Raw genomic sequence first — 18,036 nt, forward strand, 5'->3', positions numbered from 1 at the left:
ACCGGTCTGACCGGACTGGTATAATGGTCTGACCGGTCTCTGCTGGTTTTGCCAACGTTGTACGTATCGGTCGAACATCTCGTCAAAGATAGGACCAATATGTGGCACTGAGTTCCTGGGGAGTTTTGGTGGCATGTACAAAACAATCTCGTTTGTTCGGCTAATGTTGGCCGAACCAGGAATACTCATAATGGGATCAGTGTACGCGGGTGTCACAGTTTGACCACTGAAATAATTCATTGGCATCCCATATTGAGGTTGACTCGTAGGAGATGCTGTTGATGTTTGAGGAACATAAAATTCAGAAGTAGAAACAGATGGATGTTCGTCGGCTGTTTCTGGTTTCTTACCAGCCGATTCTCTTTCCTTAGAGCTAAGCCAATTAACCCAATAACATCACGCTCAGCTAGCAATTTCTGAATTTGTTCCATAGTAACACCAGAAGATGGAGCACTCACAGCAGGTGTTACCTCAGTAGATGCATCTGTGGAGGTAGAAGCGAAGTCGATCTCCTTGATCTTGGTGACTTTACCTCGTCGATCGACCTTGATGCTCGCAAGTGCCGCTAGTAGATCTTCTTCATTGCGCTTCTTCTTGCGCTCCTACAGCAACAGACGAACTTCCTCTGGAAGATGCTCGTACGTCACAGGGATGATGTTGTCTGGGTTGATTTCGGTAGTAGAGACCATCTTCTTCGGGGTAGATTAGATCGGTTTTGCTAACCAAGATCTTCCTCCCCAGAGGAGTCGCCAGAAAGTATGTTGACGCCTTTTACGGATCAACACACGAACACACTAGATCGTGCGGCACGAGAAAGGGTTTGATGCAGCTCTTCCTGCATGGAGCGGTCAGACCGGTCTAGGGGACCGGTGACCGGTCGCCGGGATGAAATCGGCGACAGCCGATGAACTCTAGCCCGGGAGGGACCCCGCCAGGGCAGGCGCACGTAGGGTTGTTCTAGGATCAGCAGACCACCTAGAATGCCTTTAGACGTCATGGAGACGAAGGAAGAACAGCAAATGGAGGTTGGAAAAGCTAGGGTTTGTGAAAAGATAAAAAGTAGAGTTTGTATTGATTTTGTTCGATTGGATCCCCTCAATCGGCCGTGACCCTTTATATTTATAGGGTGGGGTGGACTTATCCCGCAAGGAATCCCTATTACAAATCTAGATCTACAAATATCCTTATTTGACTCGGATTCCTCCTAGACCGGTCAGACCAGTCGGTCCCTGCCAGACAGGCCATAGTGCCTCGACCAGTCAGACCGTTTGGTGCCAATTTTGGCTGTCAACATCAGTTAGCCACAAAGGCACGCCTACATCCACGTTGTTGAAGCACTCACAAAGAGTATCACTTCACGACAATCAAGTCTCTTCCGTGAACACAATCACAGTCACCTTTATCCCGCTTTCCACTAAGGAGCTTCATCAAGAAGGGTGGGGGTCTCCACATCCCCCGCACAAAGTTGTCAACGCCGCTCCACACCAAGTCGGGGGGTCGTTGACGTTGCTGACGAGCCAACAAGGCTCCAAGGGGTAGGCGCACCAAGATCTTCTTTTGGTTCACTCTAGAACTAGCTCACAAGGCACAACACCTTGCTATCTCACTCACTAAAGAGCTAACCTAGGACTAACACTCTCAAGGATGTGCAAATGACTAAAGATATGATCACTAAGCTCTTGGATGGCTTGGAGGCATTCTTCTAGCAACTCCAACAAACATCAAATGGCTAGTGGAACCCATATATATAGCCCTCCAAGTTGAACTAGCCATTTAGAGCCGTTACCCTATTTCCTGCGAGGGCACTAGTTAAACCGATGGGGTACCGTCCGTTCAACCGGTCACACACAGCTACAAACTAGCTGTTGTGCTTCTGTCTGCTGACGTAGTAGTCACCGGTTAAACCGGTGCATGGCACCGACGCCACGTCGGTTCAACCGGTGTTGATCTTTTTCTTCTCAGCTTCCTGCAGCACTGATGTCATTGCACCGACGCCTTGATCCGATGCACCGTCGGTTTTACCGGTGCTGAAAACTTGGTTCTTGCGCAGTTGACATCGTTTTTGGATGATAGTATGGTGAATGCACTGATGCCTCTTTTGCACACTATTGGTTCAACCGGTGCCACTGAGATTTCTTGACTTGGTCTTCATGCACTCTGTCCAATGCACCGATGCCTTTGCGTCGGTTTATCCGGTGACCATCGGTTAGACCGGTCCATGGTCATCAGTTAAACCGGTGCTACTAATTTCTGCAAGCTTTGTCCAAATCATCGATGCAGTCATTTGGACACCTCAAAATTATTCTATCTCTGCTTTTTCACTATGGTTTGGTATCTCGATGGTGAATTGGACACATCTCAATAGCAAATTGGACACATTGGATTTTATCCATGGGACCTAGAAATCATGCAAATTTAATCTCATAAACTTGTTAGTCCCATTGATTATGTTGTCACACAATCACCAAAATCACAAACAATGGCTGTCGGATTGCTATTCCGGCCAGTCCACCAGGGGGTGCCCGGCAGTAGAGTTTCAGGACGGGGATCTCAGGACCAATAGCTCGATGGTAACACAAAGATTCAGGGACTTAGACCATTTCGGGCCGCAATGTGCGTAATACCCTATGTCCAGTGTTCGGTGTTGTATTAGGGTTTGTGGAATGATGCGAAGAAGAAGTCTCTCTATGGGTCTACCCACGCCTCGTTTATATAGGCTAGGAGTCACGGGGTACAAGTAAGATTTGCGCAGGTTGTTTACAAGGAAGAAGGTCGGTTAAGATCCCTAGATATCCGGGCGTCTATCTGGAGCCTTTCATCCTGATCTACTGAAGATCCTCCCCACGTACAGCTGAGTCCCTGCACACTGAGTAGTCGTAGCTGAGTCACCGAGCAGGGTAGTCACCCAGATATGGGGACCCAACTCGGCAGTGAGGTACATACATCTACCTCCGTCAAGCCCAAGAGTGCTGGAGGGCTGAGTCGAACCTTGGCGTCCTGGACGAGGTCTTTCAGTGCTCTTTGTACATGTCCATAGTTGTAGCAGATCACGAATAGGATGCGCCCGTGGGTGGTCCCGTTGGGTGTAGCCCCCGAGCCTCAGAAGGTTTCGGAGAAGTATTTCGAGGGTCAAAGAACTGATCCCCGACCTTTTGTAGCCTGAGTGCCTAGACACCCAACAAACTGTCGTCATGACCGACTGCATTATGCAACCAGCCGGATCACAAGCTTTATCATTACGTCTTTATATTTCGTCGATTCTTGGAGGATACTAGACCCCGATTACCCAGAGGTTCCTAAGTTATTCCAAATTGTCATGGCATCCGGGCCTTGAAACCCCAACGGAGTCGCTGAGTCTCGCCGAATTACCACGGCATCCGGGCCCTAGAGCCCGACTGGATCACTGAGACATGCCGGGTCGTTGTGGCACCCAGCCCCCGAGCGGGGTTGCTGGCGAAGTCATGGAGACATGCCGAGTTGTCACGGCATTCGGGCCCTGGAGCCCTGGCTGGGTCACTGAGACACGCCGGGTTGTTGTGGCGCCCATCCCCCGAGCGGGGTCGCTGGCGGAGTCATGGAGACACGCCAAGTTGTCACGGCGTCCGGGCCCTGGAGCCCTGGCTGGGTCACTGAGACACGTCGGGTTGTTGTGGCACCCAGCCCCCAAGCAGGGTCGCTGGCAGAGTCACGGAGATGCGCCAAGTTGTCACGGCGTCCGGGCCCTGGAGCTCTGGCTGGGTCACTGAGACACGCCGGGTTGTTGTGGCGCCCAGCCCCCGAGCGGTGTCGCTGGCGGAGTCACGGAGACACGCCGAATTGTTATGGTGTCTGGACACTGGAGCCCTGGCTGGGTCACTAAGACATGCCGGGTGGCTTCCTTAGGAATATTTGGAGCATATTCCTAATTTGGTAAAAATCAAATCGTTATCTTCTAAACGGATCTGACGCGTCTGACGGGGGAGCGGGGCTGTCAGAGGCAACGGTAAAAAGAAAGTTACCATTCCCCGCGCACTTTCTGCCATACGATATCCGGCCGATTCGGAACAGGCTGATGATTTCGGATCTGCCTGTTGAGGGGCCTCGGGTATTTAAACAAAGGAGGTAGTTCGGAGTGCCAACCCTATTCCCATGCACTCCAGAGCCTTCCGCCGCCTTGCTGAGTCGTCTTGCTTCTAGAGCTCTCGGCTCTCCTTCTTCTCACGCCCTCTGCCATCTCCTCCTCCCGTCCGAGCCTCGCCAGCATCGCCATAGCCACCTTGCCTGCTGCTTCCTCCTCCTCGGCCTCAGGGGACATCGGGGAGGTCCCACCGCCGTCATTGTCGTGGCAGCGGTGCACGCTGCAGTTGGCAGACATCCAGGACATGGTGGGGCGCGGCATCCTGCCAAAGAAGAAGATCTCCGGGTGGAAGTGCTGCTTCGGCAAGGAGTTCCCGACGGAGGACACGACCGAAACGGTCGTGTTCCGGTCCTTCTACGATAAGGGCTTCACGCTGCCCGCGGGGGCCTTCTTCCACGGGCTTCTTCATTTCTACGGGCTGGAGGTAACACATCTTAAGCCCAATTCCATTGCACAGATCGCAATCCTCATTCACCTCCGCGAGGGGTATTTGGGGATCGCACCCCACTTCAAACTATGGCAGGCTCTGTACCGCCTTAAGGGGGACCCGTCCAACGTTCAGTGGAACGTAGTAGGCGGGGTCGCCTTCTCTCTACGCCAGGGGAGTGTCTACCCCAACTTCGAGCTCCGCAACACTGACACAGGCTGGGCGCGGGACTAGTTCGTGGTGTCAAACTTGGAAGTCAACTCCTTGGCGGGGATCTGCTGCTGATCCGCCGAGAGGTTCTTTGCTACCTGGGCAACAAGAACTGCATTCCTAGATAGTTCCAGTGTGTTGGAGAGCTTGATGTTCTCGGCCTCGCGTGAGTACGACGTCTGCAGGTCTCCGTACACCGAGAGGACCCCCTTAGGAGCCGGCATCTTCAGGAGAAGGTACGTGTGGTTGGGGATCGCCATGCACTTGGCGAGGGAGGGTCTCTCCAGGATGGCGTGGTAGGAGGTCACAAACTCGGTTACCTTGAAGTTGACGTACTCGGTGCGGTAGTTGTCTCGGGTGCCAAAAGTGATCGGCAGGGTGACCCGGCACTAGGGATGATGTCGTAGAAGGCCTGGTCGGAAGGCACCAGGGTGGTCTTGTCATAACCCATGCTCTGTAGTGTGCTGGCGAAGATGATGTCGAGGGTGCTCCCACCATCGACGAGTACTTTGGCTAGGCGGACCTAGCTGACCACGGGTCTGACAACGAGGAGGTAAGCACCCTACCTGGGTAGGTGGACCCAGTGGTCATGGCAGTCGAAGGTAATCGGCATCTCCGACCACCGCAAGGGCTCAACCGGGTGTTTGAACACCAAGTTGACTTCTCGGTCGTCTAGCTTGAGTCAGCATCGGCAAGATGGGACGTTGGGACCGCCGAAGATGAAGTTGACAGTCCTATCTTCTTCATAGAGATCCCCTGAGGAATCTTCCTGGCGCTCGTCATCATCTCGCCTGGGCGAGTTGCACCTCTGCGGGCGCGGCCGGGTGGTTGTGAAGCCACTCAGCCTGTTGTGGTCGTCGCGGTGGGGTCACTTGGGATCTTCGTCCTTGGCCACACCGTTGGAGAGCGCGCGGCACTCCCGAACAGTGTGGTTCGCATCCTTATGCCATGGACACTTGCCATCCAAGAGCCGGTCCAAGTCCACCTGGTTGAGGGTAGAACGGAATTGAGACCTCTCGGCGACAGCAACAGTGTTGTCGGGGCCACGCTTGCGCTCCCGGCTCTTGGATGACTTGGTGTGGTCTTGTCGTGATGAGGTGGATGATCTTCACGTTGACGTTCTGGGCGGTTGTCCCGTTGAGGGGGACGCTCGGAGGAGTCGTTCTTGGTCTTGTGCTGGCGGTGGGCCTGCTCGGGGTCTTCCAAGTCGGCGTGCTTGTTGACGACTACCATCATGTCGGCAATGGTCTTGGAGTTGCTCTCGAACATCTTCCTCCACAGTTCGATACTGTGGAGGGTTTCAATGAAGTGGTGGATGACGTCCCTGTCATCAACCTCTGTAATTGTATTACGGTTAGCAAAGTACCTCTTGATGTAGTCGTGGAGGGACTCGTTGTTGACGGCTGTTAAGTCCAAAATATATGCCGTCAACTCCTGCATAAAGACATGAAAAATAAACATCAACAGTAGTGGTAGGAGTTATTACTAACAAATTCCACGAGTGTTGGTGAATTGTTGATTGCAGGGACACAAGTCGGGAATAATATGAAAACACGCAGAAGACGCAACAGAAATACACAGAACATCACTGTCTGTGTTACACATCCAAAAGAGGACCATTAGACAAAGAAAACTGACGTACAAAGTCCCGGCACTGAAATACACAATATGGGGGCCCACCAGGCAGTGTCCAAGACGAAAGGCGGCATGAGAGGCGGCACTCATGGGCTGGCCGAACCACAGGGGCGACCGGCCCCATGTCGACACCATTCGGCCTCATCTTTGGCAGGAAGATCATCCTTATCCTCCTCACGGCAGTGCCCAGTGTTTCCATATTTAATTCTGGCGGGAACCGACCTTCTTGGGCTGTAAAAGGTGGCCTCCCTCACCCCTCACAACACACACCACCAAGTCCTCTTCCTCCTTCACTTGAAGATGTATTGCTCCAATGTTAAGGCGAGGCCCTGCCTAGGCTAGTGCTTAGAGTAGGAGGAGAGTGAGGAGTAGTTCGGGAAAGCGCCGGGCCTGTCGGCAGTCTTCTCCAGTCTTGTACCTCTACGGATGCTGGCTTCCTCTGATATGAGTAAGTTAGTATTTATGATTCTTGTATTGCATAGTACTTTTGCTTGAGTGAGATCAGTTCTCTTACTTGCGGGTTCGTCGCTTCGTATTTATACGGAGTGCTGTAGTTTGCTACGGGTTAACAGGCGTAGTTAGACTGCAGTAGTAATCAGTAGTGCAGACGTGGTGTCTGGGCTAAGGGTTACCTTCATTTGCCTTATATCCCACGGTCTGTGAGGTAGGCTGCAGGTGGTGACAGCCCTGTCGGTCCTTCATAGTCCTCCACATTCGGATATAGCATAGAGCTGTTGGCCGGAGTCTTCTGACCATTTCAGGGGTAAGCCGGTGCCCGAAGCGAGTATTCTGCCCGAGAGATCGACCTTTAACTCATCTTTAGTGCTACCGCAGGAATCCTCTCCATCCTCGCCACATACCCTGTGTGTCCTTGGACCGACTAAGTTAGGAGTTAGTGCACACACGTTCCTTGTGGATACGATACCCTTGAATACTCACGGGTGAAAGCTACAATGGTATCCGTGCGCTTGCGGATTTATTTCGCAGTCGTAAAATACCAAACAAGCTTTCTGGCGCCGTTGCCGGGGATCGGTTGCTGTATCTTTCTTCGAACCTAGTTGGTTCTCGTATCTTTATCTTTCAAAAAAAAAATCTTATCCTTTGCTTTTCCTTATCTCTACCTTGACCCCCGCTACCCACTTCGTCTTCATACCTTTTTGCTTTTCTTACCTCTACCTCTACCCCCCACTACCCTTGGAAGGTTATCCTCGTACACACCTTCCATCCTTTTGGGGTGAGTCTTTAGAGCCATCCTCTCTAGACCTAGTTCCTCATCCGGCTACGAGATTCATCCCTGAAATGTTCCCATGTCAAGGCAAACTCCAAGGTGTTTTCACTGAGGAATATGCCTCGACATTGACCACCGTGTTGTAAGTCTGTAAGGCTTATCTTTTTGGTCAAGTGATCATGGGGACATACCGATCAAATCGAGTGAAATAAATTTACATTCAAATCCTCGATTTCCAATCGATGTCAATCAAATCGAGTGATTCAAAACTCACATCTTGTTCCTTGATTTTGATTGATGCCCAATAGAAGTTATGTTCACGTTTCCTATCAAAATGAATTTCTATTGGAAGCTTAGGACGGATTGCTTTGCCTCCATGCAAGGCTTTCATCCTAAGGGGGGGATGAGCTGAAAAATACTCATTCCCCTCATGATCCGAACTCAGAATCATTCCAATGGCCCATAGAGTTACACATTCTCTTTCATTATGGGGCTATGAACATTCTTGAGTTGCTCTATCCGGAGATAAAGCCTCTCGCACTATGAGCAAGATGTTCCTTTCTGCATCAACATAAAAGCCATGCTCATCCTTGATTTCTCCGAGATCTTCTGATGTGCCAAGTCGCTACGAGCCATACGATCATCTTAGGGTTTCCCCTCATAGATGCTCTTTAGGATGGTTGTTTTGGGTTCTGCTTATCATAATATCTATGCAGGGCTCGTTGTTGCATTTGTGCACTAACATTGCAGCTTGAACAATGATAAATCAAAAAATGGTGATTAAGCTGGGAACTACATCACCATTGACAGCTGCAGGAGGGATCCCCATGGTTGAGCTTGCGACCATAAACAAAGCACTGGTGGGAGATAGCCCGGAGCAACTTTAAAAAAAAATATTTCTCCTTAAAAAAAAAGCAAGAACATGTTTTCGAGCATAGTATGCACCTTCGGGTATTCTTGGTCCTAACCATTTCAGGTGACGATTAAGAAGAACAAAGGACATACGATGCCCAAGAATATGAGGTCTACATTAGCTGAACACTTTGACGCTCTTTGGAGTTGGAACACACTCTAAAGGAGACCCCGACATTGCACACTTGACTTTCACACAAAAGTCCAAGTGTGGGGGAAATCACTGAGTGTCTCGCTGCAATGTTCTAAACATCCAAAGAAGTATCCTTGTTTCAAGAAGGTGTCAGACCTAGCTTGCTCAAAAAAAAGAGAGTGGAAAAGAAAGAAAAAAAGGGAGAGAGATAAAAAAGAAGAAAAAGTGAGAAAGGAAGAAGGAAAGAGTGAGGGAGAGCCATGGCTGCACACACTCAAGCAGCTCATGCACACAAACAATCAAGAACCATGCTCCTCTTCCTTTCCAAGCCTTTGCTACTCCACTCAGATCGGCACTTGCTCACATGCACAAAGGGAGACGTACCTTGCGTCCCCAATCATAAAGCATTGTGCCAATGGATCATGCCTCTAATGAACAAGGTTCGCACACACGAGGCAAGAGTATCACACACCATCACTCCAACAATTTCGAGACATCCATTTGGCGGTAAGTATACTCTGGTAAGCAAAGGTATGGTTCACCAATCCTTTACTCATATTTATCTTCATAGAACTTGATCATGCAATTTCTTGCTTCCTTTGTATACGTTCGTTTGCTCTGGTTTTGATGTATTTGTGTGGTACATCCATAGGCTTTTTAAATTAAGCATGGTGCTTAGGTTAAATAGCCTTCTTTAATCAAAATGAGACATGGTGTCAAATTTTTGGTTAATGAACTTTTGAGTAATACTACCGTAAACTTTGGGATGCGTATCTCTTTGGACAATCCCCTGCAAGAAACTTTTCAAATTTGTTGGGAAAAGTCCTCAAGTTCGTGCCGGAGATAAGGCAAGGCTCTGAAGGGCTTCAAATAATAAAACTTGCATAACTTTCAAACGAGGCACCTTTTAGCTTTAAAGAATTCAAAATGAGTATCCGTCAAAATGTCTCTTTGTTTCGTGCAGTTTAATCTTAACCTTGTTTAAGTTTTGCTAAAATGATAAAAAATTTGGTGAACAATGAATATAAGAAAAAGAAACCCTTTGTACAAAAAAGAAAGAAAAGAAGAAGACTCTCTCTCTCTCTCAAAAAAAAAAGAAATAAAATGATGGCAAGCATTTTGGGATCTATGCTTATTGCATCTTTGAACATGATTTTTTTTCCGTTAAACATGGATGTGCACAACAAATAAAAAAATCCATTCAAAATTCTTTAAGTATTTCTAGAGTATTTGTTGTCCACTAACATTTTGCAGGGAAGGAAATAAACATCCAAAGAGCTGTGTACAATAACTCCATCACCAACACAACGCTCCTTGGTCCCATGGGAAGACAGATGCACGAGGAACCAAGCTGAACAAATGCAAAGCTTTGTTTCATGTATATGAAGCTTAACTCTTGCATTTCTGTTCTAGGCTTGGCGAGTTCTTTCAGGTAAGTATCCTACACACCTCGTGCACCTTTTGCCTCTTGTCTCCACCCTGCTATGTTACCCATCTTGTTTAACTTGCCATGAAAAATATATATAATAAAATAAAAAGAATAAATAAAAACATCAAAATTGATAAAAAAGGGAATAAACAAAATAAAAATTAGTGCTCCATATAGTAATGTTCTTTGATTCAGTAAAGTTTGGACTCCCCGGTGTTAAAACCGGTAGAGTCCCTTCTTGTTTCCACTTTTGTTTTCTTTGAATAAAGACAGGTACAAGAATAAGTGTGGGGAGATCTCTCAAAATCAACAATTTCAAATTCATTCAAGATCTCTCCCCCATACATGCTGCACAACATCGACGACCCAGCATGCTGAAGACCAGGACAGATGGAACTTAGAGAAGGATGGCCGAACCTCTGGTTCGACTAGACCACCTCTTAGTTCCCTCAGCTCCCTCTTCTTTCTCTACAAGTGATGGTATGTGCAACACATCCCTCACAAACTCCCTCAAGCTCCCTAAGTTCTTGAGTTTAAATGAATTTCATTGTTAATCACAAAAATTAAACTCAAAGAACCTTGCCAACCCATCTTATGCACTCCATGCGATTTCATGAATAAACTTGCATACTCTTTATTTCTTGCATTCTTTCTACTTCTTGTGAACAATTATTTTCATAGGGACCCCATGCTCTCTAAGTGATTGAATAATGTGATATGATTGGATGAACAGAACCATGCTCTTCCTTGCAAAGTACTTGGAATTTCTTTTTAAAAAAAATCACCAATAGCTTGTCTCCTCAAATTAATGAAAATTCCTACCAAAGCCAAAGTTAGATTTTCATGCTCAAATCTTCTTATGCAGTTTGACTTTGCTTTGAGTTTTATCAAATTCTTTGACCCTTGTTAGAGACTTGTCATACTCTTATGATCAGGATCACGTACACGTCCTTGCTATACTTCTGGAAGATAGCAAACATTGTCATCCACGCATAAAATAAAACTCCATGACATACCATGACCCTTTCTCTCTAAAATGACCATCAAGGATTTGGACTATGAAAACAAAAAAATGATGAAATAAAAGATGCATACCCAAAGAAGGTATGCCACATGCCCAAAAGGCATGTCCAAAAAAAAGTGAAAAAAATGCATACCCAAAGAAGGTATGCCACATGCCCACAAGACATGTCAAAAGAAAAAAAGAGATGAAAGATAGTCCACATCCAAGGAAAATAAAGAAGAGAGATAGATCATGCAAAGGAGTTGCATGACCAATTTGATCTTTTCTTCTGCTAACAAAGAAGCTCGTAGGGGGTCCTCACGATGATGTCGTCCACGGGCTAATGTTGTGGCTCGTCCGCAACCACGTTGGTTCGATCTGCGGTTGGATGCTCCATGGAGGTGATGCTGCTACAGCATTGGGTGCCGGGGCTGCTCTCCAATTGAGCAGCTGATCTAGCTTCTTGTTGTCACTGCTGGCTAGCTTCCATTGCACCTTCAATCAAAGGTACCTGTTCTTTTAGGGCACGCATCTTCTCTTCCTATTCAGCCTTCCTTCTAGACCGGCTTTCATGGAACTACGCCCATGCCTTGGACACATCCTGTGTGTTCCGGTGTCCCAAGAGCGTAAATCAGCTCATCTTTCTCTCTATTAGGCTTGAAACTGCCTTCTGACACGGCCTTTAGGGCCACATCGAGCCTATCGGCTACTTCTCTTATGGCGTTGCTTGTGACAAATGAGCCATCTTCCATATTCAATGTGCCTCTATGAGCGTAGAAGAAATATTTTGCTCGCAATATCCAGTTGAAAGTCGCCAGTATGATTCCTCTTGTGCAGTGAGGTCATCTTCCATCTTCTGCCATTTTGGAATCGCCGACGCATAACCTTCTTGCCCAAGATAATGGAAGTGCTTATTTTTGCTTGCATTCTCTTTGGCTCGTGCTGTTTTCTTCTCACTGTCCTCGAACAATTTGTATTGTACGAATGCATCCCAATAAGGACGTTGCTTCTTGAAGTTTTTCTCAAAGTCTGGCACGAGACCCTTCTTTATGATGTCTTTGATCAAGTTTTTCTTGAACGCCTCGAAAGAAATAGTCATCTTCATCATGACCCAATCCTTAAAGACTTCTTCTTTGTCCTCTGGAAAACTGAAGTGTCGTTTCACATCTCCCCATAATATTTCCTTCTCCATGTCAGGGACGATGTTAGAATCGTTATCAGTGCTTTTGTTTTTCTTTCATACCTTGAAGCTAATGGGGACGATCTCACTGATTGACCACTTAACCCCCATGGGAGACTTTGGTTCACCATCCGGGTGCAATGAGGTGATTGTGGTACGCCCCTCCATCTTTTTCTTTGAGCCTCGTTCATGTTTCAGCTTCTTCGATTCAGATGCCTAGACAAATATCTATTAATACATGCTCATACATAGAGAATTCATATCATGTTTATACATACATATCTGAATTTCATATACCTCAGCTCCAACATCTTCCACAGTCATTGATTTCGGATGATCAGCATCGCCATCACCCGTATCGTTGAGATATTGGCTGCCATCATCCTCGGGTGCATCCTCTTGGAAAGACCCTTCGCGCTGGGTGTCTTGTTGGATCATGTCATATATGATGGACTCATCTTCGCCATCACGACAAATGGGATCCATTTCGATCCCTATGCGAACATAATATAGTTTTTCGAAGTTACATATGATATGCAGAGTTATGTATGATACGCGGAGTTCTTATGATGCAGAGTTATGTATGAAGTTGTACATATAAAGAAAAATGACATCACATAATTTACATCATATATAACAAAATTAACAAATAATCAATAAATTTACAAATTAAATATATGAAGTTGTCATCACATAATTTACATCATATATATCATATAAAACATAATGTAACAATAACAAAATTAATCAACTCATATAATCTAGTTCCCATAATCAGAGGCCCATAATGTAGGTCCTATAGCTCCTCTATGACACCAAAGTAGTTGTCCTTTTTTTCCCATCATTGCCTATTGCATCTATAAGCACAATACTATTTTGGTTTGTGCTCTTTTCGTCTTGGGCTCTCGTGTAAAATGTATATCCATTTATCTCGTACCATTGGTACTGCATGATTATCATCGACAGTCCCCTAGCCAGACATTGAAGTTGTTTTCCAATCGTGATGTCACCCATTAATTTTTGTCAGAGCCAAACAACAAAGCTATCTATGTGATGACATGTGATCCAGGCCTTAGACTTCCCTGGGTTTTCGGACCGTATGATATTCATGTGCTCATCCATATATGGAGACACGAATGATGAATTTTGTGGAATGGTGAAGTTTTCTTTGCGGATTTCACTTTCAGGGATGTGCATATTAGATTTCTTCCCTATTGTGCCCTTGTTGACAGTCCATTTTGACCCATTTTGACCATCAAATATTGTGCAAAATATGAGCATCAATGGGAATAAATGTTAGTATAGGATGATTTATTGAAAAATTCCACAAATGCTGGTTTGAAAATGTGTACAGGTGAATTTGGGCAAAAAAATGCAACAAACTAGCAAGTATGACTCATGGCATAAATGCCTAGCCAATCACAAGTAAGCCCAAGGGTCAAAAAGGACCACTTGACAGCCTCACATGAGAAGAGAATGCAGCCCATGAGGAAGTGACACATCATCAACCGAGGCAATCTCTTGTTGACCAATCAGGCACAAGCACAAGGATTCCTAGGCCCATTTGGCAGTCGTACACGGGGAGAAAACATGGCAGTCATGCATACCTGCAATTCAGGCCCACCAGATAGCCTCCTGACCAAAGGAGGTGACCTAAGGCAGTGCCTTTAGGTCGGCCGAGCACCTAGGTCAGCCGACCTAAAGTCGGTGCCTCTAGCCACCGTCTTCCACATGTCGGCTCTCCATTGGATGTAGAAGGTGGTTTCTAGTGCAAGAGCTCCAATACTAGGCCGAGATCCTCCTGGTTCACCCTTATTAATATGAGGGGAGGGGGTAAGAATAGAGGCACACCATACCAACACACAACTCAACACAAGTCTCTCACTTTTAGAGTTTAGGAAATCATCATGGAGGATTAGTGCTAGCTTGCTAGTGCTAGGAAAATAGGGAGAGAGTGAAGGGGAATCAGGAAGGTGCCGGTTGGCCCCGCTAACCCGGACCCTAAGCAGAATGCATAAATGGCGGAGAATTGGAACTAGGCAAGGTCTTGGGCAGATGTGGAGGAGTACCCTTGACCAGGGAATGCATGTAGGTGTACGTCGACCCGTTTGCATTCTCCCAGGGGCTCGAATCGTAGTGGTGCCCATGAGGGCCGTCGACCAGGTTGCCGGCTGGTGGAGGTGCACGGCCGACTCTGGATTGGCGAAAATGCCCGCCGCTGAGGATGTTTCGAATTGAGAACCACTTGATTCGCCGGCTTGCGAACCGCACCGATCTTGGGTCCTGTTTGGATCTTTAGCCCTTGAGCTAATTTGAGAACTAAAGTTTAGCTATTGAGTTAGCCCTTTAAATTTTATCCCCTAGAGTTGTTTGAATACATGGGCTAATTTGAGGATCCCAATTATTGGGTCTACTTCCATGCATGCGGGGTGAGGAGAAAAGTGACTTTTTGGTGGGGCTCATGTAGAAATAGCCCCCAATAAGCACCTCTTGGAGAGTCTAATTTTTTTAGGGGAGCTAATTCACTTTAATCCCAAATAACCTCATCTGTTTGGATCTTTTGGGGTTAAAAGGGGAGGGACTAATTTTTGCCCCTGGATCTGAACAGGCCATTGATTCAGAAGTTAACCTTGAGGTTTGAATCTGCCCACCCCCCCCCCCACCCCTCCGGGTCGATGCGGGAGAAGTGGCTGCCGATAGACTGCTCCGCGCCATGGATCCGCTCGGTAACAGAGTTCTTGAGGTCCTCCACAAACAATGTCAAGGTCTTGATCTCATCGAAGATGAGCTACAGTCTTGGATCCATCGCGCCCCTTGCCTTGCAAAATCAGGTGAAATGTTTGTGAACAATTTGGTGGGGATCCAGATCGGATCGGTGTCTCTGATAGAACTATATTAGCAGCACCGTAGATGGGATAGGTAGAAGTGGGGAATTGAGAAGAGAAGAACGAATTGACGAGAGCAGATAAATGATTAGGTGTTCAGAGAGTTTGTTTAAGGGAAAATTCGATTCATGCCACCACAACTTCGTGAAATTGGGTTTCACGTTGAAAATCATGTCACTCAATGGCATCGATTTCAACATGAAATCAAAAATCGTGAAATTGTAGTGGCATGGATCCAACTGACCCTTTGTTTAAACATTGGTTCATGCCATACATATCACGCCGCGCGCACGAGCTACACCCATTCCGGGCCAGTTTCATGTGTGTTTTTCATCTTGGGCCGAGTGGATCTCGGAGTCGGAGGCCCATGGCCCGGTAACGGATTGGGCCCATTGACGCTGCTGACAAAATATTACACAATATGGAGATTCATTTCACCCACACCACCAATAATTCTATGTCATGCAAATCTTTAGCTCCTATTGTGGTAGAACGGAATGATGGTGTAGACAGTCTGCAATAGGGTAGCGAGGACTAGGATGATAGCAGCCACAAGGGAGATGAACACCCAGGGGTTGCTTAGGTAGGACTGAACAAAGCCAGCCCTCCACTTGTTCCAGCGTCTCTCGCAGTGGGCGCTCACCTTGCGCTGCACATGATGCAGCTTGCTGTACGGGCTCATGCCTCCCGAGTAGATATTGTTGAACAACCTAGCCACTGCCTTGTCACTGCCAAACGTGTGCACAAGGACTCCTTTGGATCTTAGCAGTGCCACGTCTGCAGTGTTGTTGATGAGGTTCCTCATGAAGGAGACGTAGGATGTCACCTCGTCCCCGGCGCCGGGATGCAGCCGCTCGAACGCCATCATGTTGAGCAGGAACATCTCGGTGTCGTAGCGGACCCTCAGCAGTGGCACGTGCAGCACGCTCTTGGTCACGCCCTTGAGCGCGGCATCTTTGAATTCGACATCAGTGAACTTGCGAGTCCTGCTCTTCTTCAAGTCGATGCCTGCCTCGGTGAGCACCAGGGCGCAGGGCATGGTGTTCTCCCACTCTTTCTGTTCGAGGGGGCTGCTTCGATTTGCTGCAGTGGTGGAGACGAAACACTTGCGGAGAAGGCCCAGCGGGTGTGGAGCCGGCTCGTTGATGTTCTTCGGCAATGGGACTGTAAGAAACTTACGAACCAACTGGTTGACATCTCCAGCACTCTGCAACGACGACCATATGATTTACAAATTACAATGGATGCAAATTTAGCAGAAACTGTGGATCAGCTTTAGCTAAAATTACTTACCACCGCAGCTCCACCACGGCGTGCAGTTTCAAGCTTCTGCAGGGCGAGCAGTGGCAGCTGGTTTTCCATGGCGACCACATCCATCCGGATGGTCTCCCAAATCAGAAGTGCGCGGGGATCACTGGGGTCACCGGCCGTGTAACCTCCACCCGTTCCTCCCATTGCATGGTTAACCGCCCATGCCGTGTCCAGGAAGAAGCACCCATCCGTGACCATCATCCTCACGAACTAGTCCCTGCGTCCAACCCATTCGTGTTGCAGGCCGTCGTAGGCCGCCTCCAGCTGCTCCGCCACCCGTTGATGGCGTCGAAGAATCGCTGGAACGGCTTCCCAGATCGATGAACTAGGCGCTGCATCGCCTGGGTCTTGTGCTCCTCCATGTGCTGCAGGTTGGGGTTGCCGTGGTGGAAGGGGCCCAGGGACACCACCCGCGGCCCGTACGCGTCGTTCCTGCTCAGGCGCTTGATCCATTCCGGCACCCGGTAGATGGAGGCGCCGGTACGAGGTGCCATCGCCTGGACGGACGCCTGTATCTGCACCACCCATTGTTGGTTAGCAACAGCCATCCCCCCTAGGAGTGTTCGATACCTCTTCTTTAATTTCCTGTTGCTGATGATGAGACGAATTCCCTCCGTGTCATCAGCTTGCGCATTATGCTCTCCCAAACCATCATTATTAGCACTCAGCTGTGGCCTGAGGGTGTCTAAGTGGTACAATATATATTGTGACAAGTTCTATGTTATTACTAGCCCAGTTATAGTAAGCTGGGACTGCTGGCTTATGAGTCTTTCTTTTATATATATAAAACTTATCACATCCAAGAGAGATGGGAATAATGGAAAATAAAGGGATCATAGACTAAGGTGGACAGGAGAAGACTCATGTGCCCTTCAATAAATCTATTATAAAGCATGCGTAAAGTTTTCACCTAAATTTTTTATTTGGTCCATCTTGTGTTATTGATAGGTGGACCTTAGTTTAGTCCATCCTGTATGGCAGACAGACCAGCTCTCTGTCCACAACTCTATCACGTAGATCCCAACAAATTAACGCACGGGCAACTATACGTGTCCGATACTTATACCAACATTATCGTAACAACGCACGGGCATAATGACCTAGTCTATACCTATTTCTAAAGTAAAAGGTTTCCACCTAAATATTTGGCTTGGTTCGTTGGTTTGGTCGTCTCGTGTTATTGACAGGTGGGTCTTAGTCTGTCCCGTATGCGAGTCGGACCAACCCACTCCATCTACGACTGGATCACGTGGATCCCTACAAATTAACACACGGGCATCTTTACATATCCGATACTTATACCAACTTTATCCGTAGCAATATACGAACATAATTGCCTAGTTAGGTATAAACCAACCAATTGGCAGAAACCGTACGTGGGATGAACCAACCAACAATTATATTTGCAGCAAACTATCAAGGGCCTGAACCGTGTGTTTTCTTAAACAATAAGTCAAGATGTGTCCGGTTTCCTAATAATGTAACCCAGTCCTTTACATTGTGGATAAATTTTGATGTGAGGATCCTTGTATTTATCTAGAATAAATAGAGAATACTATCACCATA

General features: G+C 47.4%; 1 protein-coding gene across 1 annotated transcript; it reads right to left on the reverse strand.

Annotated features, from left to right (window-relative positions):
• Positions 1-15,405: 15,405 nt before the first annotated feature.
• Positions 15,406-17,150, reverse strand: LOC120684739. Its single transcript, XM_039966624.1, has 3 exons — positions 16,747-17,150; positions 16,453-16,672; positions 15,406-16,366 (listed from the first exon to the last, which is right to left on the reverse strand). Exons 1-3 carry the CDS (start codon positions 17,016-17,018, stop codon positions 15,632-15,634), a joined length of 1,227 nt encoding a protein of 408 aa, XP_039822558.1. The 5' UTR covers positions 17,019-17,150; the 3' UTR covers positions 15,406-15,631.
• Between the last annotated feature and the right edge of the window lie 886 nt (positions 17,151-18,036).

Source organism: Panicum virgatum, chromosome 8N (assembly GCF_016808335.1).
Source record: "Panicum virgatum strain AP13 chromosome 8N, P.virgatum_v5, whole genome shotgun sequence".
In the NCBI taxonomy this organism is placed as follows: domain Eukaryota; kingdom Viridiplantae; phylum Streptophyta; class Magnoliopsida; order Poales; family Poaceae; genus Panicum; species Panicum virgatum.